General features: G+C 36.9%; 1 protein-coding gene across 1 annotated transcript; it reads right to left on the reverse strand.

Annotated features, from left to right (window-relative positions):
- Nucleotides 1-703: 703 nt before the first annotated feature.
- On the reverse strand, nt 704-1,543 carry LOC130461689 (uncharacterized). The gene is made up of 4 exons (XM_056829860.1): nt 1,540-1,543; nt 1,275-1,405; nt 899-1,102; nt 704-820 (listed from the first exon to the last, which is right to left on the reverse strand). Exons 1-4 carry the CDS (start codon nt 1,541-1,543, stop codon nt 704-706), a joined length of 456 nt encoding a protein of 151 aa, XP_056685838.1.
- Between the last annotated feature and the right edge of the window lie 13,988 nt (nt 1,544-15,531).

Consider the following 15,531-nt stretch of genomic DNA (forward strand, 5'->3'; position numbering starts at 1 on the left):
AATCATGTTCTTTTTTTCCTTATTGTTTCTTTGTTCTTTATCAGTGTATCATAAATTAACCTGTTGGTGGGGTTTTGGTTCATCCAACATCTTCAAATTCACAATTGGAAGCATATGTTCCAGATGATTATTTTGGAGTACACATACAACCTTTGTAGATTCATTTACGATTGGTAATATTTTGATTTTTAGTTTGTTGTGTTTTTAATCATTTGTTTTTGTATTCTCATTAATGTTCTTTTACTCTTTTGATGTATATTTTTACGGGCTACTGATGTTTCGCTCAATCAATATTTTGAAATGAGAATTTTTAGTTGTATATATTCTTATTTTTGTTTTGATTTTTGTGCAATTAGGATTGCAAAATTATTGCATAAAGGAGTATATGCTTAAATGTGAAAAGAACTTACTAAAAGAGAATAAAAAGAATTTTGGAAAGGAAAGAACATATCCCATGATATAGAAGAACATGGTCTGGGATTGAAAAGAACTTGAACCTTTAATTGAAATACTTGTTTAAAATATCCAAACTACTTATCTGCAACTACTAGAACATCTAATTGTTTCCAAAAGAACACCACACATGTTTAAAAGAACAACCCATAACTCCAGCAATAACCACATCTACAAAATATACCATTGTTTTTTAAAGCATACTTCTAATAAAAGGTAACTATTATTCTGCCTTCATGAAAACAACCAACTATTCAACTTGATTAGCTCTCTTCAATGCCAGATACGTTAGCTCATGCCTTTTGTTCAGAACGGATAATAAGATTTCAGTACCGTACCGCATTCTCAGCTTGCAAATAAAGTCCTTCTGAAAACATAAAATAGTACATTAATAAAAGATTATATATTAAAATAATATACGTACATATATTCAAAATTTACTTACATCTTCATCTGTGTTTTTGAAGCCACAATTCCAAGTCTGGTTGCCTTTGTAGGTCTCCATATGCCTCATTGCATATACCCCACAATCAGTCTTGTTTGTTCTGTTTTTCCATGGCATTTCAAGCAACACAATTTCATATGCTGAAATCTGTGCCTTCCGCAAAGGATGTCCTTCTTGTTCACAAAATATTGTCCATGCTTCAAACTGAAATAAAAAGAACATTTAACTTAGTAAAAGAACAAAGAACAAAGAACAACAAAGAAACAAAGAACAACAAAGGAAGGAAAAAAAAACATTTAATTTAGTAAAAGAATAAAGAACAACAAAGGAAAGAACAAATAAAATATATAAGAGGAAATTCTGCAAATAGACTTACAGTTCTTTCTGCAAATGTTTTATATTTATCATCATATGTAATTCCTTCAGGTAAGGAGAGATTGTCAATGATCTCCACCTTCTTCGCCTTTTGGTTGATTACAATGAGATAAAAATGATCACCAGACCAAACTGGAAAGTACAACTACAAGCAGAGAAAAGAACATTAAACAAAGGAAAACGAACATATGTAAAAAAGAAAAGAACAATTTTATAATTTTACCAGATGGAATCCCTTCAAAGACTTCACACCAGCAGTTACATACTCATGGCGTACACTTAAAATAAAATTTTCTAAGCGTTTGCCCTGAAGGAAATAATGCCCTTGGTCCAAGTATGCATTCAATGTTAAGTCTAATAAATGCGGTTCAATATTAATTAACAAGTTAATAATTCAGTGAGATCAAGTGAGCTGAATGCCTAGCTAGAGGCCGCTTCAGTTCAAGTGGAATTAATGATATTAATCCACAGCTTACTCTTGACTGAACCCGTAGGGTCACACAAATAGTACGTAAACGGATCAAGTATTTAATGGCATTAAAATACTCCATCTATGGATATTCGGAATCGATGGATCTTGGTTTCAGTGGGAGTTGAGATCGTCACAGGCAAGAAATGAATACTCCGGAAACGATGATATTGCCGGAAACATGGATCGTATCGGAAATATAAATATTATCCAAGTCGTAGATGTTGCCGGAAACGGAAACATGGTACGTATCGGAAAATATTATCGGAAATGGAAATATTGCCAGAATCGGAAATATTGCCGGAAACGGAAATATTGTCAGAATCGGAAATATTATCGGAATCGGAAAATAATTCCGGAAACGGAAATATTAAATATTTGTTCGAAACGGAAATTGATTCCGGAATCGGAAATATTAAATATTGTTCGTATCGGAAATGAATTCCGGAATCGGGAATTTAATCGGAAGCGTATCGTACGAATTAGCATCGGACGAGGCCCGCTAGACGAAGGCCCAGCACGAAGCCAGGTCGTCGCCCAGCGAGCCAACGCGCACCATCGCACGCCAAGCCTCGACCAGGCCCAGCGCAAGGCCAGGCCCAGCCAAGGCCTTGGGCGCGCGCGCGGGAGCACAGCAGTGGGCCGAGCGCTGTGCGCCTAGCGTGGGCCGCAAGGCTTGCGCGGGTGTACGGTGCTCGTGCAATGCTTATGCGGGAATCCTGAAGCAATCGGGATTCGAAGTATGATTAAATCCTAAAACTATTAGATAATGATTATTTAATTAGAGTCCTAGTAGGGTTATAATTAAATAAATTAGTATCCTAATAGGATTCCAAAACCCTTTCCATAACTCTATAAATAGGTGCCTAGGGTCACATATTTTATAGATTATTCAAGTATTCAAAGTGAGTTTTTGAGAGAAAATTCAGACACATTTCTTGACTATAAGTGCCGAAAATCTTTAGTACCTTAAGTGCGATTCTAGTTGGTCAATCTTAAGGCGGATCCGGACGTGCTGTGGACTATCTACGGAGGGACGACACTTGGAGTCCTAAAGACTTGTTCTTGTTCGGTTCGGGCGCAGCTAGGGAAGGCACGCAACAAAGAGTGTGCATCTAAACTATGCTATATGATTATGTGTAAATAATATGTATTCCTGGCTAAATGGTTTTTCCGCATGATTTATGAATTGTCATATGTATCATAACCTAACAGTGGTATCAGAGCCTCTTATTATTTTCATAATCTAAATTGCATGAACATGGTTAAATATTACAAATTTGCAAGAATTAAAAGGGGTGATTAATTTTCGTAATTGTTAATTAATTGCAAATTGCGTTTATTTAATTATACGTACGCAGTTTTTCGGCAGTTTCTTCATTACTCATCCAAATCGAGTGATTTTTGTTTCAATTCCTCATGTAAAAGGCATTCTAAAATTTTGACAAAAATAGTATTTTTCTGCCGAACCCAGAATTCTCAAATTCGAAGCCTAACTATGACTTTTCGAAGCTTTTAGTTTTTCGAATGCAAAATTTCGTAAATTTAAGATGTTAAATTAAATATTTGCGATTCTTGTTGATAAATCTTGAATTTTTGATTGACCTACTGTATATGTTTAACAAGTTTGAATGCCTAGCCTTGTTAATTATGCAATCTAATTTGTAATTATGATTGATTTGTTGAAAATTAGAATAATTTAGAATTAATTTGATTTTCATAATTAATTATAATTTCATTAGAAACCTATGATTAAAAACCACCATAAAAATTGTAAATTTATGATAAATTTTAAATTTTTATGACCTAGGCTTGAATCCATGACAATCGGAAATCAATTGAATAATAAATTTTCGATTTTTCGCCCTAAAATTATGAAATTAATATTAATTTATTAATTTGTCATTAATTTTAAATATAAATTTTAAATTTTTATGCGATTCGTTCATATAACTTGCACGCACAAAGCAATGGACGCTTCGTGTTACCCTTAAGGGGTGTTGTATAGTGCGGGCATGCGACGACGAGCAAGGGAGCTCGTCGCCCGTGCGGCACGAATGCAATGAGCAGGGGCATGGTGCACGAGCACAAGGCAGCAGCCCTGCCTTGTGTCGTGGGCCACGAGCTATGGATGAATGGGCATGGGCGAAGGCAAGGCATGGCAGTCGCGTGTGGGCAGCAAGCGAGCTGCGCCACAACGCGCACTGCCTCGCGCAAGCGCGCGCAGCGAGCGCAAGCTCGCGTGCCACGAGCGCTGCGCCCAGCGTTGATCGCGCGCAATTGCTCGCGCACAGCGAGCGATGGCTCGCGTGCATCAAGCGCTGGAGCGCGCGCAGCAAGCGCTGGCGAGCGCGCACAGCGAGCGATGGCTCGCGTGCGTCGAGCGCTGGCGCGCGCGCAGCGAGCACCACTTGTGCGATGGCTTGCGATGGGAAGATGCAGCAGCTATGCGACGAGCGCATGGGCTGCGCGCACATGGCCAGCGATGGCTGTGTGCGTGTGGCCCATAGGCGTGCGATGCGTAGGGTGTTTGCGTTGCGATTAGATCGTTTTGAATGTTTAATTTGAAATTTTCAGTTTACGTAATTTTAATTAATTTTAAAAATTAATAATTTAAATTATTTTCTTGGATTTTAATTTTGAATATTGTAATTATAATAAATTTTATTTATTCTAATTATTTTACTAAAATTAAAATCATGAATTAATTTAAATACGACTGAAATTAAATTAAACTTTTTGGATTCAATTATAAATTTATATGAGCTTTAAATTTTAATTAAATTTGTATGTTTCCGGTTAGACTAGAAATACATTTTTATGTTTAAAATTAGTAAAGCATATGAATTTATTGGTTTAAGTGGGAGCCCTTTTAGTCACAAACTCTTGATTAGGTCTACAAATCCTTAAGGTTAAAACAACTTGATTAGAATTAATAAGGACTGAATAATTGGTAGATTATTGGTGCCCTTGATTAATTGCTGCAAATGTTTACGTGATGCATAATGTGTTTTACTAACCAGATATGTGGGCCATTCATGATAATGAATGGGTGAATGGTATATATTGTATATGTACTGTTTTGCAGGTTATGAAGTGACTAGTATGGCCCAAATAGGATAGAAAATATGGTCTACGCACCATTAATTTGAATGTAATTGGTCTAAAGTACCAAAGTTATTTTTCAATTCAAATATGGTCTGCGTACCATCAAATAGTTGTAATTAGTTATAGCTTATCCTATTTGAAGAAAATGGTGCCTCCCACGGAGATTTTCAAGACGGACTTTGAAGTCAAAGCTTCAAGATGAAGTCGGGCCATACTAGATCACATTTATCTTATGCATGCTTTAAGTTATTTATTGCTTTAAATATGTCTTAATTATGCATGAGATTGTGGCTTGATTATGTTGCATGATTAAGGATTTTAGTTCACTTAAAATCTAACCAACATAGTAAGAGCCTTAAGTTCCAAACTTAAAAATTGAGTTAAAAGGTGCCATGCCAAAATATACACTTGCTTGGATATCCTTTACATCAATCTAGTAATAGTTTTCGCTCAGCGAGGTGTTACTTATTGGTCCTAAAGGGGCAAGGTACACAAATAATTGTGAGTACATGTTAGTTTTGGTGAAACTCAACGATATAAGTAAGGAGTCCTTTTATGTCGTGGCAAAATCGATAGGTTTACCTAATAAGTTCTTAGACGTACCTATCAACCAAGAATAGTTTCTAGACTATTAGCAAAAGGCTTTTGCTTACCTAAGATGTTTTAGGATTAAGTCGACAAACTGTGCTTAGTTCTTCAATGATTTTAGGATCTTGGAATCATTTTATTCACACCTGCCGGAACACATAACTTGAATAAAATGCTTAATAAACATTGAATTATGCATGCATGCTAGAATTTAAGTTTATTAAGAGAAACTGTGAATGGTTATTTATTTGTTTATTCTTTTCAATTGTAGTTTTTAATATGGCAAACAACAATTCATTCAACATTCGATCAATTCTCGAAAAGCAGAAGTTGAACGGGAAAAACTTCCTTGACTGGCAAAGGAACTTGCAAATAGTTCTTATGCAGGAAGAAAAGGAGTATGTCCTAGATGAGGCGATGCCCGAAGCCGCAGGCGACGGGGTCACTCAGGCAGCCCTCAATCGTTGGATTGATGCCAACAAGGATGTGAAATGTCTAATGCTCGCCACCATGAGTGCGGATCTGCAGAAAACGTTCATCAACTCAGATGCTTTCACAATCATCAGTGAGTTGAAGAACATGTTCCAAGATCTGGCTCGAGTCGAAAGATTCGAGACTCATAGGCAAATTCTTGAGACCAAGCTTAAGAAAGGCGAGCCCGTAAGTCCACATGTTCTCAAAATGATTGGACTCATTGAGAATATGAGTCGGCTGGATCAGCAATTTTCTCAGGAAATGGCTATAGACACCATCCTCCATTCTCTTCATAGCGGGTATGATCAGTTCAAACTGAACTACAGTATGAATAGTCTGGACAAAACGCTCACTGAGCTTCACGGTATGCTGAAGACCGCTGAAAAGACGCTCAAAAGTGATAAGCAGGATGTGCTTATGGTGCGTGGGGGCAAGTTCAAGAAATCTGGAAAGAAGAGGAATGCTAAGAAAGGTGGCGACAAGGCCAGCCCAACTAAGCAAACTGGCGCCAAATCTGTAAAGAGGAAGGTCAGTCAACCCACTTCTGAATCCGAATGCTTCTACTGCAAGAAGAAGGGGCATTGGAAGAGAGATTGCTTGAAGCTAAAGGAAGATCAGAAGAACGGAACAGTCGTTCCATCTTCAGGTATTTTCGTTATAGACTGTATACTTGCTAATTCAACTTCTTGGGTATTAGATACAGGTTGTGGCTCACACTTATGTTCCAATCCACAGGGACTAAGAAGAAGTAAAAAGTTAAGCAAGGGTGAAGTCGACCTACGAGTGGGAAATGGAGCACGGATTGCTGCATTAGCTGTAGGAACTTACTATTTGTTGTTGCCCTCCGGGCTAGTTTTGGAACTGGAAGAATGTTTCCATGTTCCAAGTCTTACTAAAAACATCATTTCAGTTTCTTGCTTAGATGCTAAGGGATTTTCCTTTTTAATAAAAGACAATAGTTGTTCGTTTTATTTTAAAGAGATGTTTTATGGATCTGCTAGATTAGTCAATGGACTTTATTTATTAGATCACGACAAACAAGTATATAACATAAATACCAAAAGGGCCAAAAAGGATGATTCAGATCTCACCTATCTGTGGCATTGTCGATTAGGCCATATAAACTTGAAACGCTTAGAAAGACTTCAAAAGGAAGGAATTCTAGAACCATTTGACTTAGAGGATTATGGTAAATGCGAATCATGTTTACTTGGCAAAATGACAAAGCAACCTTTCTCTAAAGTTGGAGAAAGAGCAAATGAACTATTGGGTTTAATCCATACAGATATGTGGACCAATGAGTACAAATGCTAGAGGTGGTTTCAGCTACTTTATCACTTTCACTGATGACTTCAGTAGATATGGTTATGTCTACCTAATGAAGCATAAGTCTGAATCCTTTGACAAATTCAAGGAATTTCAGAGTGAAGTAGAGAATCAATTAGGCAAGAAGATTAAGGCACTGCGGTCTGATAGAGGCGGTGAATATCTGAGCTATGAATTTGATGACCATCTGAAAGAATGTGGAATTCTATCAGAATTGACTCCTCCTGGAACACCACAATGGAAAGGTGTGTCGGAACGGAGGAACAGAACCTTGCTAGACATGGTCAGGTCAATGATGGGTCAGGCCGAACTTCCATTAGAATTTTGGGGACATGCACTAAATACAGCTGCACTCACTATAAATAGAGCTCCGTCTAAAGCTGTCGAAAAGACTCCATACGAATTATGGTTTGGAAAGCCTCCAAATGTGTCTTTTCTTAAGATTTGGGGATGTGAAGTATACGTCAAACGATTAATTTCAGACAAACTTCATCCAAAATCTGACAAATGTATCCTTGTGGGCTATCCAAAGGAAACAAAGGGGTATTACTTCTACAATACATCTAAGAACAAGGTGTTTGTTGCTCGAGATGGTGTCTTTTTGGAGAAAGATCACATTTCCAAAATGACAAGTGGGAGAAAAGTAGACCTCGAAGAAATTCGAGCCGAACAACAAACTCTAGAGAATGCTCAAGATGACATTCAGGATGAAACTCAGAGATCTTTAGAAGAATCTGGTGAGAATCATGGTCAAACTAGAAATGTTACCCCGCGTAGATCGCAAAGATATAGATCTCAACCGGAAAGGTACTTAGGTATTTTGACGAACGAGAGCTATGACGTTCTATTACTTGAAAGTGATGAACCTGCGACTTACAAACAAGCTATGACGAGCCCTAGCTCCAAGCAATGGCAAGAAGCCATGCAATCTGAATTAGACTCCATGTCTGAAAACCAAGTATGGGATTTGGTCGATTTGCCAAATGGCTACCAAGCCATTGGAAGCAAATGGGTTTTCAAACTGAAAAGGGACAAGGATGGGAAACTTGAAGTTTTCAAAGCTAGATTGGTTGCAAAAGGTTACAGGAAAGTCCACGGTGTGGATTACGATGAAACCTTTTCACCAGTTGCAATGCTAAAGTCTATTCGGATAATGTTAGCAATCGCTGCATATTACGATTACGAAATATGGCAGATGGATGTCAAAACTGCTTTCTTAAACGGCGTTTTAACAGAAACTGTGTTTATGACACAGCCTGAAGGTTTTGAGGATCCAAAGAATGCTAAAAAGGTATGCAAGCTAAAGAAGTCAATCTACGGATTGAAGCAGGCATCCAGGAGCTGGAATATACGTTTTGATGAAGCAGTCAGTGACTTTGGTTTCATCAAGAACGCAGACGAAACTTGTGTATACAAGAAGGTCAGTGGGAGCAAAATTGCTTTCCTAGTATTATATGTCGACGACATATTACTTATCGGAAATGACATTCCTATGTTGAACTCTGTCAAGATTTGGCTTGGGAAATGTTTTTCGATCAAAGATCTAGGAGAAGCACAGTACATATTGGGCATCAAGATTTACAGAGATAGATCTAAAAAGATGATTGGACTTAGTCAAAGCACTTATATCAATAAGGTGCTTGATAGGTTCAAGATGGCAGACTCCAAGCGAGGCTACCTGCCCATGTCTCATGGAATGACTCTAAGCAAGACTCAGTGCCCAAAAACACTTGATGAGCGTAGACGAATGAATGGGATTCCATATGCATCATTGATTGGTTCAATAATGTATGCTATGATATGTACACGCCCGGATGTTGCGTACGCACTCAGTGCTACGAGCAGATACCAGTCAGACCCAGGAGAGGCGCATTGGACTGCTGCCAAGAATATTCTGAAGTACCTGAAAAGGCACAAAGATGACTTCCTGGTCTATGGTGGAGATGATGAATTAATTGTTAAAGGCTATACGGACGCAAGTTTCCAAACCGACAAGGATGATTTCAGATCACAGTCTGGGTTTGTCTTCTGCCTCAACGGAGGAGCAGTAAGCTGGAAAAGTGCTAAACAAAGCACCATTGCGGATTCTACAACTGAAGCGGAGTACATTGCTGCACATGAAGCAACAAAGGAAGCTATATGGCTAAGGAAGTTCATAGGTGAACTTGGTGTAGTCCCCTCCATTAAAGGACCAATAGCCCTGTATTGTGACAATAACGGAGCTATTGCACAGGCAAAGGAGCCTAGACACCACCAGAGAGTCAAGCATGTACTTCGTAGATTTCACCTTCTACGAGAGTTCGTTGAAAGAAAAGAAGTCGAGATAAGCAAAATTGGAACTGATGACAACATATCAGATCCATTGACTAAACCTCTGCCGCAAGCGAAGCACAAGTCGCACACTGCAGCTCTGGGAATCAAGCATATTGGAGAATGGCTTTGATGTCTCTGTTTAATGTTTTAAAGTTTTAGAGTTTAAATCTTTGTAAAACATTATTGGTTAATCATTCACAATAAATGAAAAGAATTCATTTTTCCATTTAATTTGTGGTTTATTAAATGATGAGTCCCTTCAATTTGACGATATATTCAAGATAGACTGTCAGGACCAGTCCTGTGACTAAGAAATGTCTATCAAGTGAACTTGAAAGTCAAAGGTTGAAAATGGTCCCTAGTCGGAGTTTTCTATAAAATTGGACGCATAGAAAACGTTAGACGATTAGAATGCAAGATGACTAGTAGTTCTGTTTCTTGAACTATGTGGACATGGCAATGTCATAATCATTTGCATAGATACTTACTTTGGGAAGACTAATATCGGACAAGACCTATGAAACTTTACTGTAAGAGATGAAAATCTGTCATAAGTAAATTTCATTAAAATTATTAGACACTAAATCCTCAATACCTGAGTGATTTGAGATTACTTGTTTGAGAACTGGTTGCTTTGACGTTGACCAACCGTCGCACCGTAAAAGGAGGCTATAAAGGCAACGCTCAGGTAATCACCTATCAAACGAAGTCTAATCTCAAGATCGCAAGATTGGGATTGTCCTCCCATAAATCGGGATGAGATGCTTATAAGTTGTACAAGGCCACTCGGAGAGCTAGAAACTGTGAAATGCATGGCCGTGCTCGGATGAATCATAGGCTATGATTATCTGTTTATTTGATCAGTTGAACTCTGAAACCGAGAAACACCTTTGGACATAATAAGGATGACAACTCTTACCTTATGTTCAAGAGCAAGCATCGAGCGACAAAGGAATTAGGAAATGCACACTTGTCCCTAAGGACAAGTGGGAGACTGAAGGAAATAATGCCCTTGGTCCAAGTATGCATTCAATGTTAAGTCTAATAAATGCGGTTCAGTATTAATTAACAAGTTAATAATTCAGTGAGATCAAGTGAGCTGAATGCCTAGCTAGAGGCCGCTTCAGTTCAAGTGGAATTAATGATATTAATCCACAGCTTACTCTTGACTGAACCCGTAGGGTCACACAAATAGTACGTAAACGGATCAAGTATTTAATGGCATTAAAATACTCCATCTATGGATATTCAGAATCGATGGATCTTGGTTTCAGTGGGAGCTGAGATCGTCACAGGCAAGAAATGAATACTCCGGAAACGATGATATTGCCGGAAACGGAAATATGGATCGTATCGGAAATATAAATATTATCCAAGTCGTAGATGTTGCCGGAAACGGAAACATGGTACGTATCGGAAAATATTATCGGAAATGGAAATATTGCCAGAATCGGAAATATTGCCGGAAACGGAAATATTGTCAGAATCGGAAATATTATCGGAATCGGAAAATAATTCCGGAAACGGAAATATTAAATATTTGTTCGAAACGGAAATTGATTCTGGAATCGGAAATATTAAATATTGTTCGTATCGGAAATGAATTCCGGAATCGGGAATTTAATCGGAAGCGTATCGTACGAATTAGCATCGGACGAGGCCCGCTAGACGAAGGCCCAGCACGAAGCCAGGCCGTCGCCCAGCGAGCCAACCCACACCATCGCACGCCAAGCCTCGACCAGGCCCAGCGCAAGGCCAGGCCCAGCCAATGCCTAAGGCGCGCGCGCGGGAGCACAGCAGTGGGCCGAGCGCTGTATGCCTAGCGTGGGCCGCAAGGCTTGCGCGGGTGTACGGTGCTCGTGCAATGCTTATGCGGGAATCCTGAAGCAATCGGGATTCGAAGTATGATTAAATCCTAAAACTATTAGATAATGATTATTTAATTAGAGTCCTAGTAGGGTTATAATTAAATAAATTAGTATCCTAATAGGATTCCAAAACCCTTTCCATAACTCTATAAATAGGTGCCTAGGGTCACATATTTTATAGATTATTCAAGTATTCAAAGTGAGTTTTTGAGAGAAAATTCAGACACATTTCTTGACTATAAGTGCCGAAAATCTTTAGTACCTTAAGTGCGATTCTAGTTGGTCAATCTTAAGGCGGATCCGGACGTGCTGTGAACTATCTACGGAGGGACGACACTTGGAGTCCTAAAGACTTGTTCTTGTTCGGTTCGGGCGCAGCTAGGGAAGGCACGCAACAAAGAGTGTGCATCTAAACTATGCTATATGATTATGTGTAAATAATATGTATTCCTGGCTAAATGGTTTTTCCGCATGATTTATGAATTGTCATATGTATCATAACCTAACATGCCCTCGGTTGCTTGACTATCCTGTGATCCACCATACGGTTCATTCTGGCAGAGCATATTCTGCACCGAAAAAAAATAAAAATTTAAATATATGTTATATAATAAAAATAACTGAAGAAGTACGAAAATATGATTTTTTAGTGATATTAAAACTTACGAAAGGGATTGTAGAGAAATAGAACTTCAAGTTACTCTTGACACTTTGATCTGGATCATCATTCAGTATTCTTGCAAAAGTGTCAATAACATTATTCATCACCCACACATTGGGAGCTATTTTAAAGGAAAAGAACAAAAATATGAGTAAAAGGAACATCAACAGCATTTAAAAGAACATTTTAAATTCCAATAATTAAATATATACCTAGGGTTTGAAACTCTTCTCTGGTAACTATATTCCAATCATCAGTGTACAACACCTGACTCTTATAAGAATGAAAATAAAATTTCCATAAGAATATGTACAAAAAGAACATCTACATTCAAATACTTGTAATAGTATAAAATTCTTACGTTGGTCTTCCCTTTCCAAAGGCATAATCCAGTACGCATCGCATGTCCTTTTCCTTTTGATTCAACTGTTCTTCCCCAACCAGTAGGTGTGAATACTGAGTTAAGAAGGGTGACAGTAACTTGAGGGGAACATTTTTCTTTCTCTTAACAAGTTTAGGTACTTGTACGTTATCTGGATCCTCTTCCTCACTTATGAAAACAAAGACATTATAAAGTAAAAAGAACATATTAGAGGGAAAAATGAATTCAGACTAACAATAAAAAGAACAACAAAGTGAAAAGAAAAGAACATTTTATAAATGATAATGAAAAATAACTTGTAATAATAAACGAAAAATAACTTATAAAATAAAATGCAGTAGTCATACTCTATGTTCATAGATGTAGGTGCATTTTCTGGTTGCGAGTAAACCGCACTTGGAGTGCTAAAAGAGTGGAAAGAAAAGAATATATTACTATAAATAAAAAGAACAAAAGCGAGAAAGAAAAGAACATTAAATTGAAGATTATGAAAATTATATTTTAATAAAAATACAGTAGTCTTACTTCAGGAATATTGATGGAGTTTCCATTTCAGTCTGCGACTCAGCGGCAGTCGGAGTCTTAAACTCGGATTCTTCAGTTCTAACAGTTGGAGACATGGGGTTTCCATCTTCAGCTCCTTTGATTAAACCTTCCATAGTCTGAAACTCGGAGTCTTCAGTTCTAACGGTTGGAGACATTGGTTTTCCATCTTCAGCTCCTTGGATTAAACCTTCCATATCTGATCTCACATTTTCAGGTTCTCTGTGTATTACAAAAAAATAAGAAAAGAACATGTGAGGAGGAACAAAGAACATAATGAGAAGAATTAAAGAACAAAAGTGCAATGAAAAAGAACATATAAGTTAATATTAAGAGTAGGAAGATATTAAAGTAAATATAGAAAGAACATAAAGAAATATATGAAAGGAACATTCCGAATAAAAGAAACAAATGATCCATTAAATAATTGTATAAAGACAGAGAATTAATAAAAAGAATAAATCAAACGAATAAAAAAACAAATAATTGTTTATAAAAGAACATTGTGAATAATGAAAGAAACAGTCACATATTTATTATACATGTGTATGTGAGCTGTTTTAAAAGAACGCATACTCAGTTTTTTCTGTAGGTGGCTGTTGTTTTTCAGCTTCATCTTTGTTGTCCCCTGAAATTGTCTCCAAATCACGTTCACACTACTACAAAAATGGGCAAAGAGACCCTTCCAAAATGGCATAAGAGACCCCTTTTGAGGAGGTCTCTATCTCAGAGGTCTCTTTGATTAAGAGACCCTCTCATCTAAAGGAGGTCTCTTTGTTAGAAACAAGAGACCCCTTAGGCAAGAAAGGGGGTCTGTTATATAAAGCATTAAAAAAATAATTAAGAAGGGGAAAAGACCCATTCTTAAAGATATGAGGTCTCTTTGTTAATTAAATTCAGATCTCATATGGAAGAAAAGGGGTCTCTTTGAATTTTTGTTATTTTTTTAATTCAACAAACTCAGACCCCCTATTTCCCCTAACGGGTCTCTTTGATAATTTTTAATTTTAAAAAAAAAGAATATTTATGCCGACATGTCTGCATATTGATAATTGCTTATATTACCAACCGAAAAATAAACAAATATTACATCCAAAATCTTCTACACAAAATTACAAATTACTCATTCATGATTGTAACTTTCATATATAAATCTAAATTTTACCTCTAAAAATACAAAAAATGTGCAACTACAGGAATAAAATCTCGTTACAACCTAAATAAACCCACTAAAAAATATACTATGTATATCTCTGAAGTCGTACACCCAAATTGACGAGAGCTAACCAGTAATCTTCATAAATGACTATAAGTAAGAGGTGGATTACCCCATTCTGTTGAAAGATTTTACAAAAAGTCGATTCAAGGAATTAGCCAAAACAAATATTCAACCAAATAGAAAGAGCTCAAAATGAGCAAATTCATCATCAGTTAATAATATAGCTCCAGTTTTAAGTAATACATCTGAGTCAAATGTAGGTTGCATGTACCTTATCTATGACCACCAGGATCAAATAGTGTATGCCTCACAGGAGAGAACCTCGATCCCTTGTTGAGATCCATATTTCTGTGAACACCAACATATAGTAATTAGAAAGTAATCTGCTAAAAAGAACAAATTACAACACGTGGAAAGAGGTTTTTTAAACTCTCAAACAATACTGATAATATGAATCGGGGAAGAAGAGAGATCAAACATTACATCAACACAGAGCATCTAACGCTTGATAATATTGATCCGTATCATACTCAAAGCAAAGATTTTTTATGTTCAACTGGAAAAAATTCAAAAAGAAAAACAAAAACGCGCAAAATCAATTGCGTGTAAGATCATTGTATCTATGTGTGTTTTGTTATACTCGATCATTGTAAAACTCTTCCAACGTCTCTAAACTGGAAAAACATGTAATCAAGAAAAATTTATCAAGGGTCTATTTGCCTAATATGTTAGCTGTGACATAAAAATACTTCTAATAGTTCTAGAAACTAAAAACATCAACCATGCAGTTCCCTAGGAAAAAAAACCTTTTCCCCTTTGTTTAGTGACTTTCCACTCACCTGCTCGGAATAAGGTTCAAATACGTACTCATACCGACTGCAGTAATGTACTATGCAAAGCTTCTCCTAGAAAACTAGAACAATATGCGCAATAAATTCCAGTATTTTGAGCTACTATTGGAACTGATTTCGTTCGGAACAATGATATACCAACAACTGATTTTGCTTTAGCTTATATGTATCCTAAGTTCCTGACCAATGGTGAGTATCATTCCAAACACATAATAATTGAAATATATTCACCAAATCAAGTATTACCAATCTAATAAAAATATAAAATGAATCTAAACCAAATACAATTATAATATCATAATCTACACAAAATAAAACGAAATACAAACGTCATAAAACCAGTTAAAGTTACAATTAACAAAAACAAAAATATCCAAATTACCTCTGGCTTTCTTGCCAATATCAGTAAATGGAGTTGGAGCCATCTCTTAGAAAGAAGCATAACACCAGTTAAGA

This window comes from Spinacia oleracea, chromosome 5 (genome assembly GCF_020520425.1).
Source record: "Spinacia oleracea cultivar Varoflay chromosome 5, BTI_SOV_V1, whole genome shotgun sequence".
Lineage (NCBI taxonomy): Eukaryota > Viridiplantae > Streptophyta > Magnoliopsida > Caryophyllales > Amaranthaceae > Spinacia > Spinacia oleracea.